Here is a 27,024-nt window from a genome sequence, read left to right as displayed (position 1 = left end):
AGACGCCTGTCTGAATTATTTATGCTGCATGTTGTGCGTCTCCACGGGTTGCCACTTGATGTGGTCTCTGACCGCGGATCCCAGTTTGTGGCCAAATTCTGGAGGGCATTTTGTTCCGATCTCCAGATTTCTGTCAGCTTGTCATCGGGCTACCATCCGCAGTCTAATGGGCAGACTGAAAGGGTGAACCAGTCCTTGGAGCAGTTCCTCAGGTGTTATGTCTCCAAGTGTCAGACTGACTGGGTTGCTCATCTGTCCATGGCGGAGTTTGCCTATAACAACGCGGCTCACTCTGCTACAGGGATCTCTCCCTTCCTTTGTGTGTATGGGCATCATCCTAAGGCCAATTCTTTTGACCACCTGGACTCCACGCCTGGTGGTTCCTCTGTGGTTTCGGTCCTTAGAGGTATTTGGCGGAAAGTGAAGAAAGCCCTTGTGTCTGTGTCATTAGTGACCAAAAGGGTTTTTGATAAGCGGAAAAGACCCTGCAGCTTCAAATTAGGAGACTTCGTCTGGTTGTCTACCAAGAATTTGAAGTTGAGACAGCCATCTCATAAGTTAGGCCCCCGGTTCATCGGCCCTTATAAGATCACCAGGGTTATCAATCCGGTGGCATTTCAGTTAGATCTGCCCCGTTCTTTGGGTATCAATAAAACATTTCATTGTTCCCTTTTAAAACGGGCGATTAGTAATCCTTCTTCCAGTGGAAGACCTTCCCCTCTTCTGATACGTGGCCAGAGGGAGTTTGTTGTTGAAAGGATTCTTGACTCCAAGGTGGTTCGGGGTCGGCTGTCATTTTTGGTGCACTGGAAGGGGTATGGCCCGGAGGAGCGGTCGTGGGTGCGCAGTTGTGATCTTCATGCCCCCAGACTGATACGCTCTTTCTTCTCGCAGTTCCCCGATAAACCCGGTGGTAGGGGTTCTTTGACCCCTCGTCAGAGGGGGGGTACTGTTAGGGTCTCCTGCCCTGTGCTGCCACGTCGTCATGGCAACCGGGAGACAAGTGCTAGCGGAGTAACCTGAGCGCAGCTGATACTCCGGTTCGGGTCTTTTGTTGTGCAGTGGTTATAGGCTCTGTGCATGGCAGGGGATCCGGTGCTGGTTTTTGTGCTCACAGTCTGTGAGGTCTGAGTGGGGCGTGGACAGCACCTGCTTTATAAGGCCTCTTTTCAGGGTAAGCAGATGCTGCTGAATCTTTGTTGGTTAGTCAGTTTCTGAAAGTTAGCCAGTACTGTGTAGCTTTGTATTTGTTTGTTGCTTACTGCAAATAGGCCTGGGGATTTGGTATTACACTCTGCCAATCCAGACCTAGCAGTAAGACTGGAGTCAGTCGTTTAGCTTGCTGGGGTTCTGTTACTACTCTGTGAACTTAGCAAGTTTGCGGCTGTATTCTAAGACTTGCCTGTCTAATCCTGTCTCGCTGTGCTAGGTGTCAGGGGTCAGTTTAGTGGCAGTAAACCGAACCTGTGCACTGCAAGTGAGAATTAGGATTGTGGAGAATCTCCTTGTGTCTATCATTCCATCTCTGACCAAGGAGTTTACTGCCACACCCGTTGGTAACCCTTTAGGGTTTTGCTGTTGCCCTTAGCAACAGCATTTCGGGTTTTCTATGTATTAAAACACAACATCTTGCTTTTCACATCTGAGCAGTTCTAATACAAGGGAGATACCCAGTTCCTTAGCCTCTGGGCTTCTCTGTTCACGTTGTGTGTATTTTGTTACCCTACCACCTTCTGTGTACGTTATGTCATATTCCCTAGTCTGTCTGTGAGTCCATTTGTTTTGCATAACAGTTCAAACACCAGTACATTCCTGCAGGCACTGGAGTGCATAACAGTCCTGACACCAGTACTTTCCTGCAGGCACTGGTGTGCATAACACAGACCAGCCAGCTTTACTTTTGTCCTCTCCACAAGTAAGTGGTTGTTGTTAGTATTAATGATGTAGTCCTTAGTTCTTACTCCTCAGCGGAAGATCACGCTCCACAGTGCTGTCTGGCAATTTGTATTATCCGCAGCTGCCGCCGGGATGCCGTCTGTAAGTATAAGGTCTGTGTCTCTGCACTCTGCAGCAATCTATGGCCAGCGAGACACCACCTTATACTTACACCATGCACACTTTACCCATTATAGATACGCCATTGACAGACTATTTTCCCATAGTAGTACTTTGTTGTCTCAAGTACATAATGTGGGTAGTACAAGTGTACAACAAGATGAAACTGTCCAAAATAAATATATATAGTGCCAGTCAAAAGTGTGGACACACCTTCTCATTCAATGGATTTTATTTATTTTTATTATTTTGTACATTGTAGATTAATACTGAAGACATCAAAACTATGAAAGAACACATATGGAATTATGTTGTAAACAAAAAAGTGTTAAATCAAAATATGTTTTCTGTTTTAGATTCCTCAAAGTAGCCCCCTTTTGCTTTGATAACAGCTTTGCACACTCTTGGCATTCTCTCAATCAGCTTCATGAGGTAGTCTCCTGGAATGGTTTTCTAACAGTCTTGTAGGGGTTCTCAGAGGTGCTGAGCACTTGTTGGCTGCTTTTACTTTACTCTGCGGTCCAACTCATCCCAAACCATCTCAATTGGGTTTAGGTCGGGTGATTGTGGAGGCCAGGTCATCTGACACAGGACTCCATCACTTTCCTTCTTGGTCAAGTAGCCCTTACATAGCCTGGAGGTGTGTTTGGGGTCATTGTTTTGTTGAAAAACAAATGATGGTCCCAGTAAGCGCAAACCAGATGAGATGGCATGGCGCTGCAGAATGCTGTGGTAGCCATGTTGGTTAAGTGTGTCTTGAATTTTGAATAAACCACCAACAGTGTCACCAGCAAAGCACTCCAATACCATCACACCTCCTCCTCCATACTTCACAGTGGGAACCACACATGCAGAAACCATCCGCTCACCTTCTCTGCGTCTCACAAAGACACAGCGGTTGGAACCAAAAATCTCAAATTTGGACTCATCAGACCAAAGTACAGATTTCTACTGGTCTAATGTCCATTCCTTGTGTTTCTTGGCCCAAACAATTCTCTTCTTCTTCTTCTTCTTCTTGTTCATCTTCAGTAGTGGCTTCTTGGCAGTAATTCGATCACGAAGGTCTGATTCACAGTCTCCTCTAAACAGTTGATGTTGAGATTTGTCTGCTACTTGAACTCTGAAGAATTTATGTGGGCTCTAATCTGAGGTGCTGTTAAGTAGTGGTTTCTGAGGCTGGTAACTCTAATGAACTTATCCTCTGCAGCAGAGGTTACTTTCTTTCCTGGGGCGCTCCTCATGAGAGCCAGTTTCATCATAGTGTTTAATGGTTTTTGCAACTGCACTTGAGGATACATTCAAAGCTCTTGAAATTTTCCGTATCAACTGATCATGTCTTAAAGTAATGATGGACTGTCGTTTCTCTTTGCTGAGTTGAGTGGTTCGTGCCATAATATGGATTACAACACTTACTCTTGACAAGGCACGCTTTTTTGTTGACAACCTAATTCCATGTGTTCTTTCATAGTTTTGCTGTCTTCAGTATTAATCTAAAATAATTAAAATAAATAAAAACCATTGAATGAGAAGGTGTGTCCAAACTTTTGACAATAACTCCACATGCAGCTAAGCAGAATATGCTGCTGTACGAGTGCTGGCAGTGATGCTAAACAACAACACAACAGATAGTCCTAAACAAAGCCGAGATCTTAGACAAGTGTGAAACAACCAACTGAAACAAACCAATGGCCAGGGCAGGGGACTAAGGAGCCAAATTGTAAACTAGCAAGGTTTAGGAATGGTAATAAGAAAGGGCCTTATTCAGGTTTGTTAGCAAACCAAAAAAAGCACACAAATGGGTAGAACCATGTTGCACTGCAGATGGGGCAGATGTAAAATGAACAGAGAGATGCATATCGCTTGGAAAGTGATAAAATGGTGAGTGAAAAAGTACCAGCCAATCAGGTCCTCACTGCAATGTCACAGGCTGTGTTTGAAAAATGGCAGTTAGGAGCTGATTGGCTGAAACTTTTTCACTCTCCATTTTATCACTTTCCAAGAGATGATGCATCTGGCCGTAGATTTGGGTGGGGTGTGTTTAAACTGACATCTAACTTGCAGTTTAAAAATAAAACAGCCAGTATTTGCCCTGCACAGAAACAATATAACTCACCCAAATCCAACTCTCTCTCTGAGCGTTACATATACTCCACCTGCAGTGCAACATGGTTTTGCCCATTAGTGTGCTTTTTTGTTTGCTAACAAAACTGACTAAGGCCCAAAGAGTAGTCGGTAAACTCTGTGGTTCAGAGTAGTTGGAGACAGAGTAATCATAAACATTCTGAGATAAAGGGAATAAACAACAGAGTAGTCAAAAGCTAGCTGGAGTAGCAATAAAGCAAAGGCAAAAACAGACTGTAGCCAGCAACGTTTGAGTGACCAACACAGGCCTAGGGGGTAGTAAGGTTGTTTAATTACCATCACCTCAGGTGCCAATTCTTCTTGCCAACATCCTGAAGCTCAAGACCATTTACCTGCTCCTGACCAACTGGATAAAACTTCGTTAGGGTTAGAAAATTGATGTACAGATGAACAATTAAGAAAGCATTTTGCATTCTTCATTAAGGATGTGGACTTCCTGACATGCCAAAGTCTAGATCAAAAAAGTGATTACTTCACCTCCAATGTATTTAGTGATCTGTTAGACATTTGGGGACCGCCAGATATAGACATGGTGACATAATATTTAAATTACCAGGTCATTATGGTATCAGGGCCAGTGAATGCTGTTTGTCTCATAGTTAAATTCAGTTCATGTACCTCCATGGAAGTTTGGGCTGTAGGGGTCATGGTTCAGGAGCTAATTAGTTCCCGGACAGTCCTGGTACACCAATCCTGTTGAGTTTTCGGTCGACCAGTCATGGCATCCTTTCTTCCCAGCCTGCAGAAGCTGGCATTACCAGTATGGTGATTGATGCAAAGTTGAGTGCATGGAAGCCTCTGTTCGCATCTATTACATGGAATGTGCCTGGGTTTTTTGTGTATTCATTTTCTATCCTCTACTTCAGAGAGTATTGAAAAGAGTTGGCCTTCAATCTGTTTAAGGTGCAGCTGTCTTCGCACTCTGTTTATTTCATGTTTACATTATTTCCACAAAGTAATTTTTTCCCTCTAGATACAGGCCATTTTTATCTACCTTTTTGTTCTTATGTTACTGATTAGTACCTCAATATTGTTTTAAGGGTCATACAAGGGACTTCTATTATTTTTCTTCCATTGGCTCCCCTGATTTCCCTCACCTGGAAGCAGTTGCCCACCCAATGATTGCGCATTATATACAAGTGTATGGCGCAGAGAAACAGTAAATATCCTGCCTGGCTGCTGTGATTGGAACAGATAGCATCATCCTCTGCCTGCTGTACAGGCCCAGACAAGCAGCAGGCAGCTGCAATAGTACACTGACTGGTGATACTGTCTGGAAGGGGGCTTTACTCCTGCCGTTGCTTCAGCTAGGAGGTTATTTGAGTGCATCCCTGTTCCCTCAGCCCTCTTTCCTTATGTTTTGGGAGGAATAGGACATTTTTGTACATGTCTATCCTTCCTACTGAAGGTAGTCTCTAGTTTTTATATCAATCAAAAATTGTTGGTGTCTTTACTCTGTGGATGTTGAAAGCTACATGCAGATTTACTTTTACAGACCTTGATAGTTCTCTCAGGCTCCTTGTTAGTGCTTTTCAGCAGCCTCTGAAGGGAAATGGATACGTTAGTTTCACCAGGTATAATATTCATTATAGTTTTCATAATATTCATAGTCTACCAAGTACTTTTTAGCTTTTGTTAGCACCCATGATGTGTGGGAGCAAGGGATAAAAATGTATTTGCATGAGTAAATGTTTTACATTTTGAAGTAAGTGAAAAAATGTTACTTTCCTCTTACTAAAACATACATAATAGGAGCCAGTTGGGTGCAAGAAGGCCTGAGCTAGGTCACTCCCGCACCTCGATATATTAACATATTATATATATATTACCGTATATTAACATCACTTCTAATACAGGTTGAGTATCCCATATCCAAATATTCCGAAATACAGACTTTTTTGAATGAGAGTGAGATGGTGAAACCTTTGTTTTCTGATGGCTCGATGTACACAAACTTTGTTTAATACACAAAGCTATTAAAAATATTGTATTAAATGACCTTCAGACTGTGTGTATAAGGTGTATATGAAACAAAAGAATTGTGTGAATGTACACACACTTTGCTTAATGCACAAAGTTATAAAAAATATTGACTAAAATTGCCTTCAGGCTGTGTGTATAAGGTGTATATGTAACATAAATGCATTCTGTACTTAGATTTAGGTCCCATCACCATGATATCTCATTATGGTATGCAATTATTCCAAAATACGGAAAAATCCCATATCCAAAATACGTCTGGTCCCAAGCATTTTGGATAAGGGATACTCAACCTGTAATGGGCTAATGTCGGGATCAGTACAAAATCCCGGCGGTCGGAATCCCGACCGGCACAATCCCGACAGGGAGATGAGCGCAACGCAGCCCCTTGCGGGCACGGTGCCTCGTTAAGCTCGGCACACTAATTTATTTTCCCTCTGTGGGTGTCGTGTATATGTCGGGATTGTGCTGGTCGGGATTCCGGTGTCGGTATCCTGACCGCCGGAATTTCGTCCGGCGGATCTTGACCGCATCCCCTAATGTCAGCTATTATTCCAGCTCGCATTCACTATATTAAACTACTGTTTTTAAACAAGGTGCAAATTAGGGGAATTAATGATTTCATCTCCCCTAAAAATACATGGACACCATACAGGGAATCCTCATTGACGTTAGTCAATGAGTTTTTCCTAGCAACCCAATTCAGATCCAGTGTCCGGGAGCTCCATTGAAAATGTCCAGGGCACATTGCAGAAAATAGAAGCTGTTATTGTCTGTGTGTTGCTAGCTGAAAAAAACGGAGTAGCATCTTACATGACTGACTGATGTGCAGTAACCTAGAGCTGCACTCGGGAACATTAAGCCATTAAAAATCTAAAACTACATTCTTAATTTACTTAAAATAATAGTAAAAATAATGGCCCCCATACACTAGGATGAGGTATCGCATGCGCTCCGTCTCAATATCGTGAGTCCAGGTCACCTCGCTCACGATGTGCTAATGATAGATCGCAGGAGATCTAACATTAACGGCTAGATGCATCATCGCTTGGAAAGTGATAAAATGGAGAGTGAAAAAGTACCAGCCAATCCGCTCCTAACTGCCATGTCACAGGCTGTGTTTGAAAAATGGCAGGAGCTGATTGGCTGGTGCATTTTCACTCTCCATTTTATCACTTTCCAAGCGATGATGCATCTGGCCCTAAGACTTCTCATCGTAAGTGACCGAGCCATATCTTACATGCTGCAGGTAAGATCTGAAAACCCTACTTACGAGCCCCGGAAGCGCGCATCAGATCGTAATCGTAAGGTGACCACTTAGTCAGTGTGGTCCACTTACTCACGATACGTTGGCCCGATGCGTCAATATCGTCCTAGTGTATGGGCACCATAATTACATTGAGCATCACCTAGTTTTCAAATATGTACCCGGTGCATCATATACAGTCGTTACCAAATTACAGATAAGATATTAAGCATTAAAATTAATAAATGTTTAAAGATTTGAAATAAAGACATTTTTAAAGATGTAAACCAGCTATCTGATTTATGTGACTCATGTAAGTTCATTCAGAAAAGAGGAACCATTTAAGAGCAGACAGAGCTTCCAGATACTTAATTGAGTTTAAGAACCACTAGAAATCTTCTGGACATACAGTAGGTATGGTATCGTTGATATGCTGTTGACATATTTATGTTGACAGCATGTAAATCGGCAAACTACCTATTCCCTAGGTAAGTGAGTAACTTGTCCAGAATGTACTTGAAGGACAAACAAGAATGTATCAAGCATCTCTGACACTAATTTCTGGCAAAAAGCCTAGCTTATTTCCGCTAGATAACCCCATCTTGATGTGGCGTTACCTATACCTTCTCTATCCCCATCGGGCTAACTAGCTATGCACATGCACAAATGTTTGCAGTCCATGTGCACTACACATTAACCCTTCGCCAGCAGTGCTAGGCAGCCTACAGTCCAGAAGAGGACACTGCCAAGGAGGCAGATACTGCCGCACGTCGCTGGACAGGTGCGTATAGAGCCCTCAATGTGATAGCAGATTATTTTTTTTTACCGAACTATTGATGTAAAGGAAAATATGCATCAAGTTGTTTTCTGTCTGATGTGTTGCCTATGCTAGCAGTTCAACATGTGTGTGCCTACTAATTTTATTTAACTGTTTTGGTTTTTTTTTACCAGAAAGAAGAAATATATGAAGCTGAAGTTGACATTTATGCTTTAGGATTAATATTACTCGAACTTCTGTGGATATTTGGCAGTGGACACGACCGTACAGTGAGTGCCAGAATTTGTGATTCTTTTTACAGCCACACTTCATTATGCACTGTTGCATTGTTCTGTTATTTACATTCATGTGAATATTGTTGCTGCCCATTACTATCAAATGTCCCCCATCTCCGCTTGGAAACCTGCAAATTACTGGCTCACTTGTATCAACAGCAAAAGGGCTAAATGTTCATATTGGTGCGCTGGCAAAAAATTTTTTATGGAATCCAATTACCCACGAGAAGGTGCCTCAAGGAGTGTATTTGAGGTGGCGTTGTTGGCAATAACACAACACTGCAACGGCAACTTGCACCCTTGGCGGGAAACAGGATTGCCCCTTATGTATATTTTCCTAATGCATTTTACCAATTGAATAGATATGCGTAATTGCTATGGGATAATCATTTACAGAAATATCCCCCAGTATTTCCCCATGCTCAGATTCTGGTTTTGCAGTGAAGTCAAGCGGAGAACATGACTTCGGTAAAGCGTCTCAAATTACTAGTTTAAGACATTAAGAATATATAACATTTCTGGTTCCGAACGCCTCTTGCTTTAGGACAGACGGGCCGCGCCCACAATGCATACTTTTGCAGCCCAAGTTTACTTTTTAAAAGCAATGGAATTCTGCCCGCCACCACCGGATGAGTTGCTGTTGCCACAATGGTCGTGATCTGCACATGTGCAAGAAGATAGTGATAGAGATGGGGAAATGTCCATGGCGGGAGCTGCTGCACATGCCCAGCTTTGCAAAGCTCTGCTCCGTCACATCCCATCTGCTCAGCGCCATTAGCACTGAAGCCATCATGCCCTGTATGTGTGTGTGCCCGACTGCCCTGTGTACCCAGCTGCCCTTATTGCAGCAGGATTCTTCTGGAATTTGGATGGAAAAATGTCTCTCAATGAAGAAAGTAAATTGGAATCGCAGGTACAGGAGGCACAGAGGGCTTGTGGCTGGAGGGAACATAAGGAACAAGAGGGGATACCAGAGGGCACCTGGAGGGAGAGAGGAGGGGCTGGAAGTGACACCTTTTAATAACTCACACTGACATGTATTATACAGGAGAGGGGTCCGCACAGTAATATATGAAGGGGAATAACCCAGCTCGCACTATTAAAGTTGTTTTCTCTTACGTCCTAGAGGATGCTGGGGTCCACTTTAGTACCATGGGGTATAGACGGGTCCACCAGGAGCCATTGGCACTTTAAGAGTTTGAGAGTGGGGCTGGCTCCTCCCTCTATGCCCCTCCTACCAGACTCAGTTTAGAAAATGTGCCCGTAGGAGCCGGTCACAGCTAGGGGAGCTCCATAGGAGTTTCTCTGTTTTTTTTATTTTAATAGAGTTTAGGCACAGGGAGGCTGCTGGCAACAGTTTCCCTGCTTTGTGGGACTAAGGGGGGGAGTAGTGTCTGCCCTAAGGGGTCTGAGCCACTATCTCCGCTGATAGGACACTGAACTCCTGAGGGGAATGAACGTTCGCCGCCACAGGTGATCGCTCACCCCCGCAGCACCCTCTTACAGCGCCAGAAGACTTCAGTGGCGAGTGAGTCACCGGTCCCCTGGCAAGTGGGGAGTCGGTGTGAAGATGGCGGCAACAGGGTAGGAGCGCAGTACTAACTGTGCTCCGGGGCTCAGCGGTACATTGTGCAGCGCTGTGAGGGGCGCCCTGAGTCAGCGCCTACACCCTACACTGGTTAGAAATCTGTCAGGGACCCCAGATCACTGCCAGCAGATATTCCTCAGGCCAGTATAAAGAACAAGAGAGCGGGAAGCAGCGCCAAGGAAGGGGGGTGGAGCTTCTCCTCAGAGCGGACCCAGCAGCGTTCAGCGCCATTTTTCCTGCATGCAGAGACGCTGCCAGGGAGAGCTGTTCCTCCTCATCAACTCCAGCTATCTCATACGGTACCAGGGGGTTGTAGAAGGGGGGGGGGGGGGGGAGCTCGGGGGGGCGGTGTATATTCTGTATAACCTATTAAGGTGCACAGTAAGCACTGGATAGTGGTTTTCCTATATCTAAAAAGCGCCGTGTGTGGGTTGGCTCCAATCTCTGTGGAATTCTTGAGGGGAAACTCTGTCTGCCTTTTCCGTGTGTGTGTGTGTGTGTGTGTGTGTGTGTGGAGTGTTTGTTGTCTCCAACTGGCCATGTCTAGGGACTCTGGGGGTCATTCCGAGTTGATAGCTAGCTGCCGTTGTTCGCAGCGCAGCGTTCAGGCTAAAAATCGGCACTTCTGCGCATGCGTATGGTGCGCACTGCGCACGCGCGATGTATTTCACAAAAGCCGGTGCAGTTTTACACAAGCTCTAGCGACGCTCTTCAGTCGCACTGCTGATCGTTGAGTGATTGACAGGAAGTGGGTGTTTCTAGGTGGTAACTGACCGTTTTCAGGGAGTGTGCTGAAAAACGCAGGTGTGCCAGATAAAAACGCAGGAGTGGCTGGGGAAACGGGGGAGTGGCTGGCCGAACACAGGGCGTGTTTGTGACGTCAAAACAGGAACTAAATAGTCTGAAGTGTTCGCAAGGTAGGAGTAGGTCTGCAGCTACTATGAAACTGTACAATCTTTTTTTGTAGCAGCGCTGTGATCCCTTCGTTCGCACTTCTGCTAAGCTAAGATACACTCCCAGTGGGCGGCAGCTTAGCGTTTGCACTGCTGCTAAAAACAGCTAGCGAGCGAACAACTCAGAATGAGGGCCTCGGTGTCCTATCCTGCAGAGGATATGTCCTCTCAGGATGACCCCATTCCATGTAATCAGGATTGCACTGGTTTAGCACAGATTCCTGCTAAGGAGCCTGAGTGGTTAGCCTCTCTTGAGGGTATGCTCTCTCAGATTTCTACTAGGGTAGCGCAAACTGAGACAGCAAATCAGGTTTTACAAAACTCTATGGCTGTATGGTCCAGTTCTGTTCCTCCAGGGCCCCCTGGCATACACTCTCAAAAACGTGCTCTTGCCAAGATTATGCAAGGTGACACGGATACCAATTCTGACACGGCAGGCGGTGAGGGGGATGTGCTGAGGGGAGCGGCATCCCTTGCAAAAGGGGTGCAGTTGATGATTGAAGCCATTAGAGATGTGTTGAATATTACTGACGCAACACCTGAACAGGTTGAGGAGGCTTACTTCACGGATAATAAAAGAGCCTTGCTAACCTTCCCTGCGTCTAAAGAATTAAACGCTATATTTGAAAAATCCTGGGAAAACCCAGAGAAAAAATTCCAGATCCCCAGAAAGGTTCTAGTTGCTTTTCCCTTTCCTGAGAAGGATAGAAAAAAATGGGAAAACCCACCCATAGTTGACGCATCTGTTTCCAGACTATCAAAGAAGGTGGTTTTTACCTGTCCCGGGATCTACCGCGTTAAAAGAACCGGCTGATCGCAAAATTGACACTACGCTCAAATCCATATACATGGCTTCAGGGGCGATATTGCAAACTACTATTGCCTGTGCATGGATCTCTAAAGCTATAGTAAAGTGGTCAGGCACGTTGCTAGAGGAATTGGATTCAATGGATAAAAGTGACGTTGAATTGTTTCTACGTAACATACAGGATTCTGCAGGATTTATGGTCGAATCCATGAAAGACCTGGGTTCAGGGATATCTTCCATGTCTGCCCCGGCTCACAGAGGACTCTGGCTATGCCAATGGTCTGCCGACGTGGAATCCAGGAGAGGTGTGGAGAACCTACCATACACAGGTCAGGCTCTATTTGGGGAAGCGTTGGATGCGTGGATTTCCACGGCAACTGCGGGTAAGTCACCTTTTCTTCCCTCAGCTGCACCTGCTACGAAGAAACCTTTTTCTTTATTGCCATCACAGTCCTTTCGGACAGCAAAAACAAAAAAGGGCAAACCTTCTAACACCTTCTTTAGAGGAGGTCGTGCAAAATCAAAAAAACCTGCTACTGCAGGATCCCAAGACCAGAAGCCTGCTTCTGGAACATCAAAATCCTCAGCATGACGGTGGACCGCATGGCCTGGAGGAAGGGCTGGTGGGGGCGAGGCTCAGACGGTTCAGCCACGTGTGAGTGTCATCCGGCCCGGACCCCTGGTTGCAGGATATTGTGTCCCAGGGATACAGGCTGGAGTTTCAAGAACTCCCGCCTCACTGATTCTTCAAATCAGGCTTACCAGCTTTACTGGCAGACAGGGCTGTCCTATAGGAAGCAATCCTAAAATTGGAGAAGTCAAAGGTCATTGTCATAGTTCCACCTCAGATGCAAAACAAGGGTTACTATTCAAACCTTTTCGTGGTTCCGAAACCGGATGGTTCGGTCAGGGCGATTTTGAATTTGAAAGTGTTGAACCCCTATCTGAGGGAGTTCAAATTCAAAATGGAGTCTTTGAGAGCGGTGATCACAGTTCTGGAGGAGGGGGGAGTTCCTGGTATCCCTGGATATCAAGGATGCATAACTCCACATTCCAATTTGGCCACTGCATCAGACTTATCTCCGATTCGCACTGTTAGACTGTCACTATCAGTTCCATGCACTGCCATTCGGCCTCTCCACGGCACCAAGGGTGTTCACCAAAGTGATGGCAGAGATGATGGTTCTCCTACGAAGACAGGGAGTGAACATAATTCCATACCTGGACGATCTGCTGATAAAGGCAGTGTCCAGGGAGAAGTTGTTGCAGTCCATTGCACTCATGACTCGACTGCTCAGTGATCATGGTTGGATCCTGAACCTTCCAAAGTCACACTTGGAACCGACAAGGAGATTGTCTTTCCTGGGAATGATCCTCAACACGGAAGTGCAGAGGGTGTTGCTACCGGTGGAGAAAGCGTTGGTGATACAATCAATGGTCCGGGATGTCTTGAAGCCTGCCCGGGTATCGGTTCACCAGTGCAGTCGCCTTCTGGGAAAGATGGTTGCCTCCTACAAGGCTCTACCATACGGAAGATTCCATGCTCGACCCTTCCAACTGGATCTCCTAGACAAATGGTTGGGATCTCATCTGCACATGCACAAGAGGATACGTCTCTCACCGAAGGCAAGGATTTCGCTCCTCTGGTGGCTGCAGATGGCTCACCTTCTGGAGGGCCGCAGGTTCGTAATTCAGAACTGGATCCTTTTAACCACGGATGCAAGTCTCAGAGGTTGGGGAGCGGTCACCCAGGGGGAAACCTTCCAAGGAAGATGGTCAAACCTGGAAGCCATTCTTCAAATAAACATTCACTCAGAGCCGTGAACAATGGTCTTCTCCATGCGGCACATCTTATACAAGATCGGGCCATTCAAGTACAGTTGGACAATGTAACGGCGGTGGCCTACATAAACCGACAGGGAGGAACAAAAAGCAGAGCTGCAATGTCAGAGGTGACAAGAATCCTCCTCTGGGCGGAAAGGCACACGTTTGCGCTGTCAGCGATCTTCCTTCCAGGAGTGGACAACTGGGAAGCGGACTTCCTCAGCAGACACGGTCTCCATCCAGGAGAATGGGGCCTCCATCTGGAAGTATTCACAGACGTGACCAGTCGTTGGGGCGTGCCTCACATAGACATGATGGCCTCACGTCTCAACAAGAAACTTCGGAGGTACTGTTCCAGGTCGAGAGACCCACAAGCAGTGGCAGTGGATGCCCTAGTAACTCCGTGGGTATTCAAGTCAGTGTATATGTGTTCTCTCCACTTCCACTCATTCCAAGAATTCTAAAACTCATAAAGAGAACAAGATTTCAGGCAATTCTCATTGCTCCGGACTGGCCAAGGCGAGCTTGGTAAGCGGATCTTCTGGACTTACTGCTGGAGGATATGAGGCCCCTTCCTCTTCGCGAGAACCTTCTGCAACAGGGGCCATTCGCTTATCAAGACTTACCGCGACTACGTTTGACAGCATGGCGGTTGAAAGCCAGATCTTAGCCCAAAAGGGTATTCCGAGCAAGGTTATTCCTACCCTGATACAGGCTAGGAAAGGAGTAATGTCTAAACATTACCATCGTATTTGGAAAAAATGTGTCTTGGTGTGAATCCAAGAAATTTCCTACGGTGGAGTTTCAACTTGGACGGTTTCTCCTTTTCCTGCAAGCAGGTGTGGATATGAGCCTGCGTTTGGGATCCATAAAGGTCCAAATTTTGGCTTTGTCCATTTTCTTCCAGAAACAATTGCCTGACCTCCATGAGGTTCAGACCTTTTTGAAAGGGGTTCTGCACATCCAGCCTCCCTTTGTGGCGTCGACGGCACCCTGGGATCTTAACGTGGTATTGCATTTCCTGCAATAGGATTGGTTGGAGCCTTTACAGGAGGCTGAGGCCAAGTTTCTCACATGGAAGGCTGTCACTTTGTTGTCCTTGGCTTTGGCCTCGGCTCAACGAGTGTCGGAATTGGGGGCTTTGTCCTGTAACAGCCCCTACTTAATCTTCCATGAAGATAGAGGAGCTCAGGACGCGTCAGCAGTTCCTTCCAAAGGTTGTGTCGGCTTTCCATATCAACCAACCTATTGTGCCAGTGGCTACTGACTCCTCAATTACATCAAAGTCCTTGGATGTTGCGAGGGCTTTGAAGATCTATGTGAAGAGGACGGCTCATCCCAGAAAATCGGACTCTCTATTTGTGCTGTATGACCCCAAGAAAATGGGGTGTCCTGCTTCTAAGCAGACAATTTCTCGCTGGATCAGGTTCACTATCTAGCATACATATTCTACGGCAGGATTGCCGTGTCCGAAATCTGTTAAGGCCCACTCTACTCGTAAGATGGGCTCTTCCTGGGCGGCTGCCAGGGGAGTCTCTGCTTTGCAGCTTTGCCGAGTGGCTACTTGGTCTGGGTCGAAAACGTTTGCTAAGTTTTACAAGTTCGATACTTTGGCCTCTGCAGACCTACAGTTTAGTCAAGCAGTTCTGCATGAGCCTCCGCGCTCTCCCTCCCGTTCTGGGAGCTTTGTTACATCCCCATGGTACTAAAGTGGATCCCAGCATCCTCTAGGACGTAAGAGAAATAAGAGATGCCAAGTATCAGGAAGAAAATAGGATTTTAATTACCTACCGGTAAATCCTTTTCTCGTACTCTGTAGAGGATGCTGGAGTCCACTTTAGTACCATGGGGTATAGACGGGTTCACCAGGAGCCATTGGCACTTTAAGAGTTTAAGAGTGTGGGTTGGCTCCTCCCTCTATGCCCCTCCTACTAGACTCAGTCTAGAAACTGTGCCCGAGGAGACGGACATCTTCGAGAGAAGGATTATACACATATAGTGGCGAGATTCATATCAGCTCACACATACCAAGCAAACCAAGCTAACTAGCCTGAAACTCAGCAACCGCTGAAACATTACTTACCAACTAACAATGCAGTATTTAACCAAGAACAAAGTTGTACTGAACCAAATAACCTCTGCAGGAAAACGAAACGTTGGGCGGGCGCCCAGCATCCTACGAGAAAAGGGTTTACCGGTAGGTAATTAAAATCCTATTATTTTATTGTTGGTTTTTGTAATCTTTTAAAATTGAATGTAAGACTTTTTCTTCTTCTTGCGGCCCAGTCAAGACTTAAACCTTGTGTGGTCCACAAAAATTGGGATTTTGAGTCTGACATGCCTGCTTTAGGACCTGGGCAATATTAATGTTAGCTCCTCTAGCCTCTCTTTTGCTCAGGCTCCATTAGTAAGGTGTTTCTCTTTGTGTGCCATCTGTCCTGGCTGCCTCAGTGTATATGCCCTATTGCCCATTTAGTAAAACAACTCACCAGAGGCGTAGACAGAACTTTGTGGGCCCCACAGCAATATTTTGAAGGGGCCCCTTCCCCCTTCTATAGAGACTCCTTGCACCACAGCAGTTCATTTTATGCTCCATCAGGGGCGGATTGGGATGGAAAACCAGCCCAGGAAATTTATGGAAGCAGCCCTAATGGGTGTGAGGCCTGTTTAGGGGAGCGGGATCCCTCATCGTAGGGCCTGATAGTACACAATTGCGGCCTCCCTTGCGTCTTTTTCTGCAGTTGTGTCTGAGAACAGGGGAAGATTGGAAACTTAAGTAGCCCTGTAAAATTATGTAAAAGTGGCCTGACATGGGCAGTACATGAGGTTTAACATATCGCGCAGCCTTGGCAGCATCACTGGATGCAGTGTACTGAGTGCTGTGGGCTGCCTGTCATGTGGGGGTGGGGCCACATGACAACACACAAAACAAGCCCCACAGGCATATCAGCCTACCAGGAATCTTCCTGGTGAGCCCTATGGCCAATCTGCCCCTATGCACTATAGTAGTGCCCTAGTTAATGTTATACCCCATAGTAATGCCCTAGTTCACATTGTACCACACAGTGCCCCAAGTACGTATTATGTCACATTGTAGTGGCCAAAGTTAACAATATTCCTTATTGTACTGCTGCCGGTACACACTCCAACACAGTGCCCTCAGTTCACAGCATGCCACACAGTGCTTAGTGGGCATTTCCGGGAACCTGGTAGACAACGTTATGACTTGGGTGCAGTTTAGTCAGACCCCAGAGGTGGGACGCCTAAGTCTCTGGGCCCTATAGCAATGGCACCCATTATAGCTATGCCCATACAACTCACTCTGCAGCCTTATGGTGAATATACAAAGATCACAAAATAATTACACTTTTATTTTACTTTGAAATGCAATTAGCAGTTTAAGGGGATCATTCCGACCTGATCGCACCCTGACGTTTTTCGCAGCGCAGCGATCAGGTCACTACTGCGCATGCCTATGCACTGCAATGCGCAGGCGCGTCGTACTGGTACAGAGCGGATCATTGCTGTGCGATGGATTTAACGAAGAATACATTCGCACGGGCGATCGCAAGGAGATTGACAGGAAGAAGGCGTTTATGGGTGTCAACTGACTGTTTTCAGGGAGTGTTTGGAAAAACGCAGGCGTGTCCAAGCGTTTGCAGGGCGGGTGTCTGACGTCAATTCCGGGACCAGAAAGGCTGAAGTGATCGCAAGGGCTGAGTAAGTTCAGACCTACTCAGAAACTGCACAAAATGTTTTTGCAGCGCTCGGCTGCACAGGTGTTCACACACTTGCAAAGCGTAAATACACTCCCCTGTGGGCGGCGACTATGCGATTGCATGGCTGCTAAAAACAGCTAGCGAGCAATCAACTCGGAATGACCCCCCAAGTGTTATGTGCAGGGGAGTTACTTTTAACTTCCAAGGTGTCCGAATTACTATTTTTTTCGATAAGGAAAGTGGCCGATACTCCCTTAAAGTTACAAGTTGATAGAAGATTTATAGTAGCCTCCTTACTCTGGATATATGCGCAGATACCTGTTATAATCATTTCTGTAATGATTTCACAGATTTCTTCCTGGTTTTGGAACTGGTTCTAAGAATTAAAAAATTAGACCAAGAAAAAGTGTCTGTACTGCATACTACTGAGTACCCCCACAGAAGTTCTGGTGCTCACATAATAGCTCTTAAAGTCACCCATTTAAAGCATAGAACCTCTGCTTTGTTACCAAAAACTCATGACGATATGTGCAAATCAGCCTGCCTAACAGGATGTGTTGGTGTTGATTTTGGATTTGTGTGGAGCTATGCTAAACTTTATGTGTATTTTTCTTGTCATGTCTAATAAAGCTCTGATTACCTTTAGCAGTTACTGTTCATAAAAGATCATTTCCTATGTACAAAATGGGTTTGTTTGGGATGTGTCTGGCCATTTGTACAGGAATTCTCAAGCTTAGAACATGGAGATGGCAGCGGCTGGAGAGGAGCAAAGTTTTGCCTCCTTTCATGGAAGAATCTGTGTGTTCCTAAATGCAGGTGTGCCCACAGTATTTAGCTGATTCTGATAGTCCAGGCATGGTCTTGTACTGCAGGTTCTGGTTCTCTAACATAGGGGGTCATTCCGAGTTGTTCGCTCGCAAGCTGCTTTTAGCAGCTTTGCACACGCTAAGCCGCCGCCTACTGGGAGTGAATCTTAGCATATCAAAATTGCGAACGAAAGATTAGCAGAATTGCGAATAGACACTTCTTAGCAGTTTCTGAGTAGCTCCAGACTTACTCGGCATCTGCGATCAGTCCAGTGCTTGTCGTTCCTGGTTTCACGTCACAAACACACCCAGCGTTCGCCCAGACACTCCTCCGTTTCTCCAGCCACTCCCGCGTTTTTCCCAGAAACGGTAGCGTTTTTTCACACACTCCCATGAAACGGCCTGTTTCCGCCCAGAAACACCCACTTCCTGTCAATCACACTCCGATCACCAGAACGAAGAAAAAACCTCGTAATGTCGTGAGTAAAATTCCTAACTGCATAGCAAATTTACTTGTCGCAGTGCGGACATTGCGCATGCGCATTAGCGACTAATCGCTCCGTTGCGAGAAAAAAATAACGAGCGAACAACTCGGAATGACCCCCATAGTTCAAGTGGTGGGGACTGGACATTTAGGGATGTGTCTCTGATTTAGTGTATAATCACAGAGAATTTAAGAGGCACGCCCAATATGATTATCCCTTGTGGTGGCAGTGTTTGGATGGCTGCCATTCCTATCAATGGGTTGTCTTTTGTGCCGTAAAAATGTATAAATCCATATATTATAACTTTTTACATGTGACAAGTACATAAATTTATTGAACACATTAAGATTTACAGTTCTCATTCATTATGTCCACTTACTTTGATCACATTTAAGGCGCTAATAATCAGTATTTTAGTAGAACAAAGTAAAACATATACTGTAGATAATTAAGGAAATGGTCCTAAAGAGACAGAAGGATGGGCTATTAAAGTTCGATTATTCTTTTGCTAAAACATGTCATTAAACTAACTTAATCCAAACCTAGAACATTCTCATACACTAAGGACCTTATTCAGTAAGGATTGCAGTTTCTGCTAAGAAGCAGTTGTTGCGATCATATAGTTGCCGCAATTACCGGAACATCGAAGATTTTTCCTATCTGCGCCAGGCAAGCTTGTCCACAATTCTTGCGACACAAGAGGCTGGAAGTAGTCATCGCTGACGTCAGAGACCCGCCTTAAAAACGTCTGGGCACGCCTGCGTTTTTTCAGACACACCCAGAAAACGTCAGGTTTCCACCCAGAAATGCCGGCTTCCTGTCAGTCAAACAGCGGCTGCATTGCGATCACGATGTGTATGCAATTTCTATCTCTATTTTTACTCACGCGTGCGCAATGTGAACACTGCACATGTGCAGTCATTGAATAATCGTCCAGATCGCGATTCGCAAATTTTGCAATCCTCATGTATTTTCCCGTTTATTGTTAGGAATGGCTGAATATCCGGAGAGGTGAATTGCCCCAGACGTTTGTAGAGGACAACCCCATTGAGGTATATCCATACTAATGTTTCACCGCGTCTCCTTCCCCATGTGTTTCCGTCCCATAATCACCTTTTATAAATGTTATGTCTTTACAGGAATGCGAGATCAGGAAAATGCTGACACCTGACCCTAAGAAAAGACCCTCGGCTAATGACATACAAATATATTTTCAAAGAAACAAGAGCCTTGATATGAAAACATGCTGAGCCTTTAATTTATTTTATTTTTTTTAACTTATGTGGGAACTTTTCAAATCTAAAATCTTAAATCTGTAATATTTCTTTTTATGGAGAGGTGTGTGAGGAAACAGATGCTGAGAACCTCTCAGTGCCCCTCAGGTCTGGAGTAAATTCCATGTGCACATTACGTTCTGCATACACTATCCCATAATGTCGCTCATTAGCTGCTTCCTATACAGGAACCTAGTTATGTGCAATAACTAAATAGAAAAACATGATTAACATTATGTGTTCTTTGACATTGGTATATATCGTTTATATATACTGAACTTTGTTTCTGCTTCCTGCTCATTTCCGGGTGGCACTTGATATGCTGACTGTCGGGATCCCGGCTCTCAGCATACCAGCGCCGGAATTCCGACAGCCGGCATACCGACAACTATTTTCCTTCTTGGGGTGTCCACGACACCCCTGGTGGGAGAATAAATAGTGTGTCGCGCGTAGCCACTGTGCCCGCAACGTGGCAAGCGCAGCTAGCCCGCAAGGGGCTCTTTTGCGCTTGCCCCGCTGCCGGTATACCAGCGCCGGCATACCGTAGTAGACTCCTCATTTCCAGTTGGCCAATAATTTTATGACACGCCTCTCAGGCAGACCACTACTTGTCTCCTTCAGGGCTGCGCTTGCATAATTGTTGCTTTCACAGTCTCACTAAAATGCTTTTTCAAAAGCAGGAAAGTATGTATCATACAACCAAGGATATCAGTACAGAGATCTCTTATCATTTAATAGTACTTTGTCTTAGAAACAGATTCAGAGTGGCACGTATATCCGTATTGGTAATGGATTTTGCTATTAGTCGCACTGAACATGCTTTCTAGCTGTGCATATGCAACTACTGGCGATTCAGAGTCTTATTGCAGATGATACTAACTGTGTAGGGTAATTAATTCGGAAAAAGATGTTGAGTCTACAAACTCAGAATGAGGTTCAATATAGAAAAATGCAAAGTTATGCACTTTGGGAGAAAATATAAACATACAACCTATAAATTAAATAGGGAAAAACTAGGGGAAACGGTAGCTGAAAAAGATTTGGGGGTGCTCATTGATAATAGGCTTAGTAGCAGCACACAATGACTAAGTGCAGCAAGGAAGGCAAATAAGGTGTTAGCGTGCATAAAACAGGGAATTGAGACAACGGATGAGAGTGTAATCCTGCCACTGTACAAATCATTGGTACAGCCGCACCTGGAATATTGTGTACAGTTCTGGGCACCGCACCGAAAGAGTTCAGAGGTGAGCTACAAAATTGGTTAAGGGGTTAGAGACACTGACTTATGATGAAAGGCTTACTAGGCTGAATATGTTTACACTAGAAAGAGGCGTCTAAGAGGAGACATTATTAATATCTTCAGATATATAAAGGGGCTTTACAAGGAGCTATCAGGAGATTTGTTTATTGAGAGAACACTGCACAGGACACGCGATCACCCTCTGAGGTTAGAGGAGAGAAAATGTTGTACCCAATGTAGGAATGGGTTCTTCATAGTAAGGACCATAAGGATTTGGAACTCTCTGCCAGAGAAGGTAGTAATGGTGTACTCGGTAAATACATTTCTCTAACGTCCTAGTGGATGCTGGGACTCCGTCAGGACCATGGGGAATAGCGGGCTCCGCAGGAGACAGGGCACATCTAAATAAAGCTTTTAGGATCACATGGTGCGTACTGGCTCCTCCCCCTATGACCCTCCTCCAAGCCTCAGTTAGGTTTTTGTGCCCGTCCGAGAAGGGTGCAATCTAGGTGGCTCTCCTAAAGAGCTGCTTAGACAAAGTTTTTTTAGGTTTAAATCTCAGTGAGTCCTGCTGGCAACAGGATCACTGCATCGAGGGACTTAGGGGAGAGATTTCCAACTCACCTGCGTGCAGGATGGATTGGAGTCTTAGGCTACTGGACACTTAGCTCCAGAGGGAGTCGGAACACAGGTCCTCCTGGGGTTCGTCCCGGAGCCGCGCCGCCGATCCCCCTTACAGACGCTGAAGACGGAGGTCCGGAAAGCAGGCGGCAGAAGACTCCTCAGTCTTCATGAAGGTAGCGCACAGCACTGCAGCTGTGCGCCATTGTTGCTACACGTCTCACTGATTCAGTCACGGAGGGTGCAGGGCGCTGCTGGGGGCGCCCTGGGCAGCAATATTAAATACCTTTAGTGGCAAAATAAATACATCACATATAGCCATTAAGGCTATATGTATGTATTTAACCCAGGCCAGTTTTCTTAAAACCCGGGAGAAAGGCCCGCCGAAAAAGGGGCGGAGCTTATTCTCCTCAGCACTCAGCGCCATTTTCCTGCTCAGCTCCGCTGGTGAGGAAGGCTCCCAGGACTCTCCCCTGCACTGCACTACAGAAACAGGGTAACAAAGAGAAGGGGGGCATAATTTGGCGATATTGATATATTAAAAGCGCTTATATCAAAAACAACACCTTCTAGGGTTGTTTATATACATTTATAGCGTTTTTGGTGTGTGCTGGCAAACTCTCCCTCTGTCTCCCCAAAGGGCTAAGAGGGTCCTGTCTTCGATTAGAGCATTCCCTGTGTGGCTGTGTGTCGGTACGTGTGTGTCGACATGTATGAGGACGATGTTGGTGTGGAGGCAGAGCAATTGCCGGTAATGGTGATGTCACCCCCTAGGGAGTCGACACCGGAATGGATGGCTTTAGTTATGGAATTACGTGATAATGTTAGCACATTACAAAAGTCAGTTGACGAAATGAGACGGCCGGAAAACCAGTTAGTACCGGCTCAGGCGTCTCAGACACCGTCAGGGGCTGTAAAACGTCCCTTACCTCAGTCAGTCGACACGGGTACCGACACAGATGAATCTAGTGTCGACGGTGAAGAAACAAACGTATTTTCCAATAGGGCCACACGTTATATGATCACGGCAATGAAGGAGGCACCTCAAAAAGGGGTATTATGTGGGGGGTGAAAAAACTACCTGTAGCTTTTCCAGAATCAGAGGAATTGAATGACGTGTGTGACGAAGCGTGGGTTAACCCAGATAGAAAACTGCTAATTTCCAAGAAGTTATTGGCATTATACCCTTTCCCACCAGAGGTTAGGGCGCGCTGGGAAACACCCCCTAGGGTGGATAAGGCGCTCACACGTTTATCAAAGCAAGTGGCGTTGCCGTCTCCTGATACGGCCGCCCTCAAGGATCCAGCAGATAGGAGGCTGGAAACTACACTGAAGAGTATATACACACATACTGGTGTTATACTGCGACCGGCAATAGCCTCAGCCTGGATGTGCAGTGCTGGGGTAGTGTGGTTGGATTCTCTGACTGAAAATATTGATACCCTGGATAGGGACAGTATTTTATTGACTCTAGAGCAATTAAAGGATGCTTTTCTTTATATGCGAGATGCTCAGAGAGATATTTGTACTCTAGCATCAAGAGTAAGCGCGATGTCCATATCTGCCAGAAGAAGTTTATGGACGCGACAGTGGTCAGGTGATGCGGATTCCAAAAGGCATATGGAAGTATTGCCATATAAAGGAGAGGAATTATTTGGGGTCGGTCTTTCGGACCTGGTGGCCACGGCAACTGCCGGCAAATCCACTTTTTTACCTCAGACCCCCTCCCAACAGAAAAAGACACCGTCTTTTCAGCCGCAGTCCTTTCGCTCCTATAAAAACAAGCGACCAAAAGGACAGTCTTATCTGCCGCGAGGCAGAGGAAAGGGTAAGAGAGGGCAGCAAGCAGCCCCTGCCCAGGACCAGAAACCCGCCCCGGGTTCTACAAAGCCATCAGCATGACGCTGGGGCTTTACAAGCGGACTCAGGAGCGGTGGGGGGTCGACTCAAGATTTTCAGCAATCAGTGGGCTCGCTCACAAGTGGACCCGTGGATCCTGCAGATAATATCTCAGGGTTACATGTTGGAGTTCGAAAGGTCTCCCCCTCGCCGGTTCCTAAAGTCTGCTTTACCAACGTCTCCCTCAGAAAGGACGTCGGTTTTGGAAGCCATTCACAAGCTGTATTCTCAGCAGGTGATAGTCAAGGTACCCCTCCTACAACAGGGGAAGGGGTATTATTCCACACTATTTGTGGTACCGAAGCCGGACGGTTCGGTAAGACCTATTCTAAACCTGAAATCCTTGAACCTGTACATACAGAAATTCAAGTTCAAGATGGAGTCACTCAGAGCAGTGATAGCGAATCTGGAAGAAGGGGACTTCATGGTGTCCCTGGACATAAAAGATGCTTATCTGCATGTCCCAATTTACCCCTCACACCAAGGGTATCTCAGGTTCGTGATACAAGACTGTCATTATCAGTTTCAAACGCTGCCGTTTGGTTTGTCCACGGCCCCTCGGGTCTTTACCAAGGTAATGACCGAAATGATGGTTCTTCTACGAAGAAAAGGCGTATTAATTATCCCTTACTTGGACGATCTCCTGATAAGGGCAAAGTCCAGAGAACAGCTGGAAGTCGGTGTAGCACTAACCCAGGTAGTGCTTCAGCAACACGGGTGGATTATGAATCTTCCAAAATCTCAATTGACCCCGACAACTCGTCTGCTGTTCCTGGGAATGATTCTGGACACGGTTCAGAAAAAGGTGTTTCTCCCGGAGGAGAAAGCAAGGGAGTTATCCGAACTTGTCAGGAACCTCCTAAAACCAGGAACTGTGTCAGTACATCAATGCACAAGAGTCCTGGGAAAGATGGTGGCTTCCTACGAAGCGATTCCATTCGGCAGATTCCATGCACGGACATTTCAGTGGGATCTGCTGGACAAATGGTCCGGATCGCATCTGCACATGCATCAGCGGATAACACTGTCACCAAGAACAAGGTTGTCTCTCCTGTGGTGGTTGCAGAGTGCCCATCTGTTAGAGGGCCGCAGATTCGGCATACAGGACTGGGTCCTGGTGACTACGGATGCCAGCCTACGAGGCTGGGGAGCAGTCACACAGGGAAGAAACTTCCAGGGCGTGTGGTCAAACCTGGAGACGTCCCTTCACATAAATATACTGGAGCTAAGAGCGATCTACAATGCTCTAAGCCTGGCAAAATCGCTGCTTCAGGGTCAGCCGGTGTTGATCCAGTCGGACAACATCACGGCAGTCGCCCACGTAAACCGACAAGGCGGCACGAGAAGCAGAAGAGCAATGACAGAAGCTGCAAGGATTCTGCGCTGGGCGGAGAATCATGTCATAGCACTGTCAGCAGTGTTCATCCCGGGAGTGGACAACTGGGAAGCAGACTTCCTCAGCAGACACGACCTTCACCCGGGAGAGTGGGGACTTCATCCAGAAGTCTTCCACATGATTGTGAACCGTTGGGAAAAACCAAAGGTGGACATGATGGCGTCTCGCCGCAACAAAAAATTGGACAGATATTGCGCCAGGTCAAGAGACCCTCAGGCAATAGCTGTGGACGCTCTGGTAACACCGTGGGTGTACCAGTCAGTGTATGTGTTCCCTCCTCTGCCTCTCATACCAAAGGTACTGAGAATTATACGGAAAAGAGGAGTAAGAACAATACTGGTGGCTCCGGACTGGCCAAGAAGAACTTGGTATCCGGAACTTCAAGAGATGCTCACGGAGGATCCGTGGCTTCTACCTCTAAGAAGGGATCTGCTTCAGCAGGGACCTTGTATGTTCCAAGACTTACCGCGTCTGCGTTTGACGGCATGGCGGTTGAACGCCGGATTCTAAAAGAAAAGGGCATTCCAGAGGAAGTTATTCCTACCTTGATTAAGGCTAGGAAGGAAGTGACTGTACAACATTATCACCGCATTTGGCGGAAATATGTTGCGTGGTGTGAGGCCAAGAAGGCTCCAACGGAAGAATTTCAATTGGGTCGATTCTTACATTTCCTGCAAGCAGGATTGTCTATGGGCCTAAAATTGGGGTCCATTAAAGTTCAAATTTCGGCCTTATCAATCTTCTTCCAGAAGGAATTGGCATCAGTGCCTGAAGTACAAACTTTTGTCAAAGGTGTACTACATATACAACCCCCAATAGTGCCTCCAGTGGCACCGTGGGATTTGAACGTAGTTTTGAATTTTCTCAAATCTCATTGGTTTGAGCCTCTAAAATCGGTAGATTTAAAATACCTTACATGGAAGGTAACCATGCTATTGGCCCTGGCTTCAGCCAGGAGAGTTTCAGAGTTGGCGGCTTTATCATACAAAAGCCCATATCTGATTTTCCATTCGGACAGGGCAGAACTGCGGACACGTCCTCATTTTCTCCCTAAGGTGGTTTCGGCTTTTCACTTGAACCAGCCTATTGTGGTGCCTGCGGCTACTAGCGACTTGGAGGACTCCAAGTTACTGGACGTTTTCAGAGCATTAAAAATATATATTTCAAGGACAGCTGGAGTCAGAAAATCTGACTCGTTGTTTATATTGTATGCACCCAACAAGATGGGTGCTCCTGCGTCTAAACAGACGATTGCACGTTGGATCTGCAGTACAATCCAACTTGCACATTCTGTGGCAGGCCTGCCACAGCCTAAATCTGTAAAGGCCCACTCCACAAGGAAAGTGGGCTCATCTTGGGCGGCTGCCCGAGGGGTCTCGGCATTACAACTTTGCCGAGCAGCTACGTGGTCAGGGGAGAACACGTTTGTAAAATTTTACAAATTTGATACTCTGGCTAAGGAGGACCTGGAGTTCTCTCATTCGGTGCTGCAGAGTCATCCGCACTCTCCCGCCCGTTTGGGAGCTTTGGTATAATCCCCATGGTCCTGACGGAGTCCCAGCATCCACTAGGACGTTAGAGAAAATAAGAATTTACTTACCGATAATTCTATTTCTCATAGTCCGTAGTGGATGCTGGGCGCCCATCCCAAGTGCGGATTGTCTGCAATACTTGTACATAGTTATTGTTACAAAGATCGGGTTATTACTATTGTTGTGAGCCATCTTTTCAGAGGCTACTTCGTTTTTTGTTATCATACTGTTAACTGGGTTCAGATCACAAGTTGTACGGTGTGATTGGTGTGGCTGGTATGAGTCTTACCCGGGATTCAAGATCCTTCCTTATTGTGTACGCTCGTCCGGGCACAGTACCTAACTGAGGCTTGGAGGAGGGTCATAGGGGGAGGAGCCAGTACGCACCATGTGATCCTAAAAG

The 27,024-nt window shown here is 46.1% G+C and overlaps 1 protein-coding gene across 6 annotated transcripts in view; it reads left to right on the top strand.

Annotated features, from left to right (window-relative positions):
* Nucleotides 1-27,024, top strand: part of LOC134910212 (interferon-induced, double-stranded RNA-activated protein kinase-like) — a 354,989-nt gene that overhangs the window by 234,326 nt on the left and 93,639 nt on the right. For 5 of the 6 annotated variants that reach the window (XM_063917987.1, XM_063917992.1, XM_063917986.1 and 2 more), the window contains exon 19: nucleotides 8,375-8,470. In XM_063917987.1, coding sequence (XP_063774057.1) covers nucleotides 8,375-8,470 — 96 coding nt within the window. Of the gene's footprint in view, nucleotides 1-8,374; nucleotides 8,471-19,648; nucleotides 19,712-19,798; nucleotides 21,559-27,024 lie in introns of those variants that run through there. The other variant, XM_063917989.1, reaches the window with a different exon arrangement.

The sequence above is a fragment of the Pseudophryne corroboree genome, chromosome 4, assembly GCF_028390025.1.
Source record: "Pseudophryne corroboree isolate aPseCor3 chromosome 4, aPseCor3.hap2, whole genome shotgun sequence".
NCBI lineage: Eukaryota > Metazoa > Chordata > Amphibia > Anura > Myobatrachidae > Pseudophryne > Pseudophryne corroboree.
Note: the sequence above shows the minus strand (reverse complement) of the source record. Positions and strands in the feature narration are given on the sequence as shown.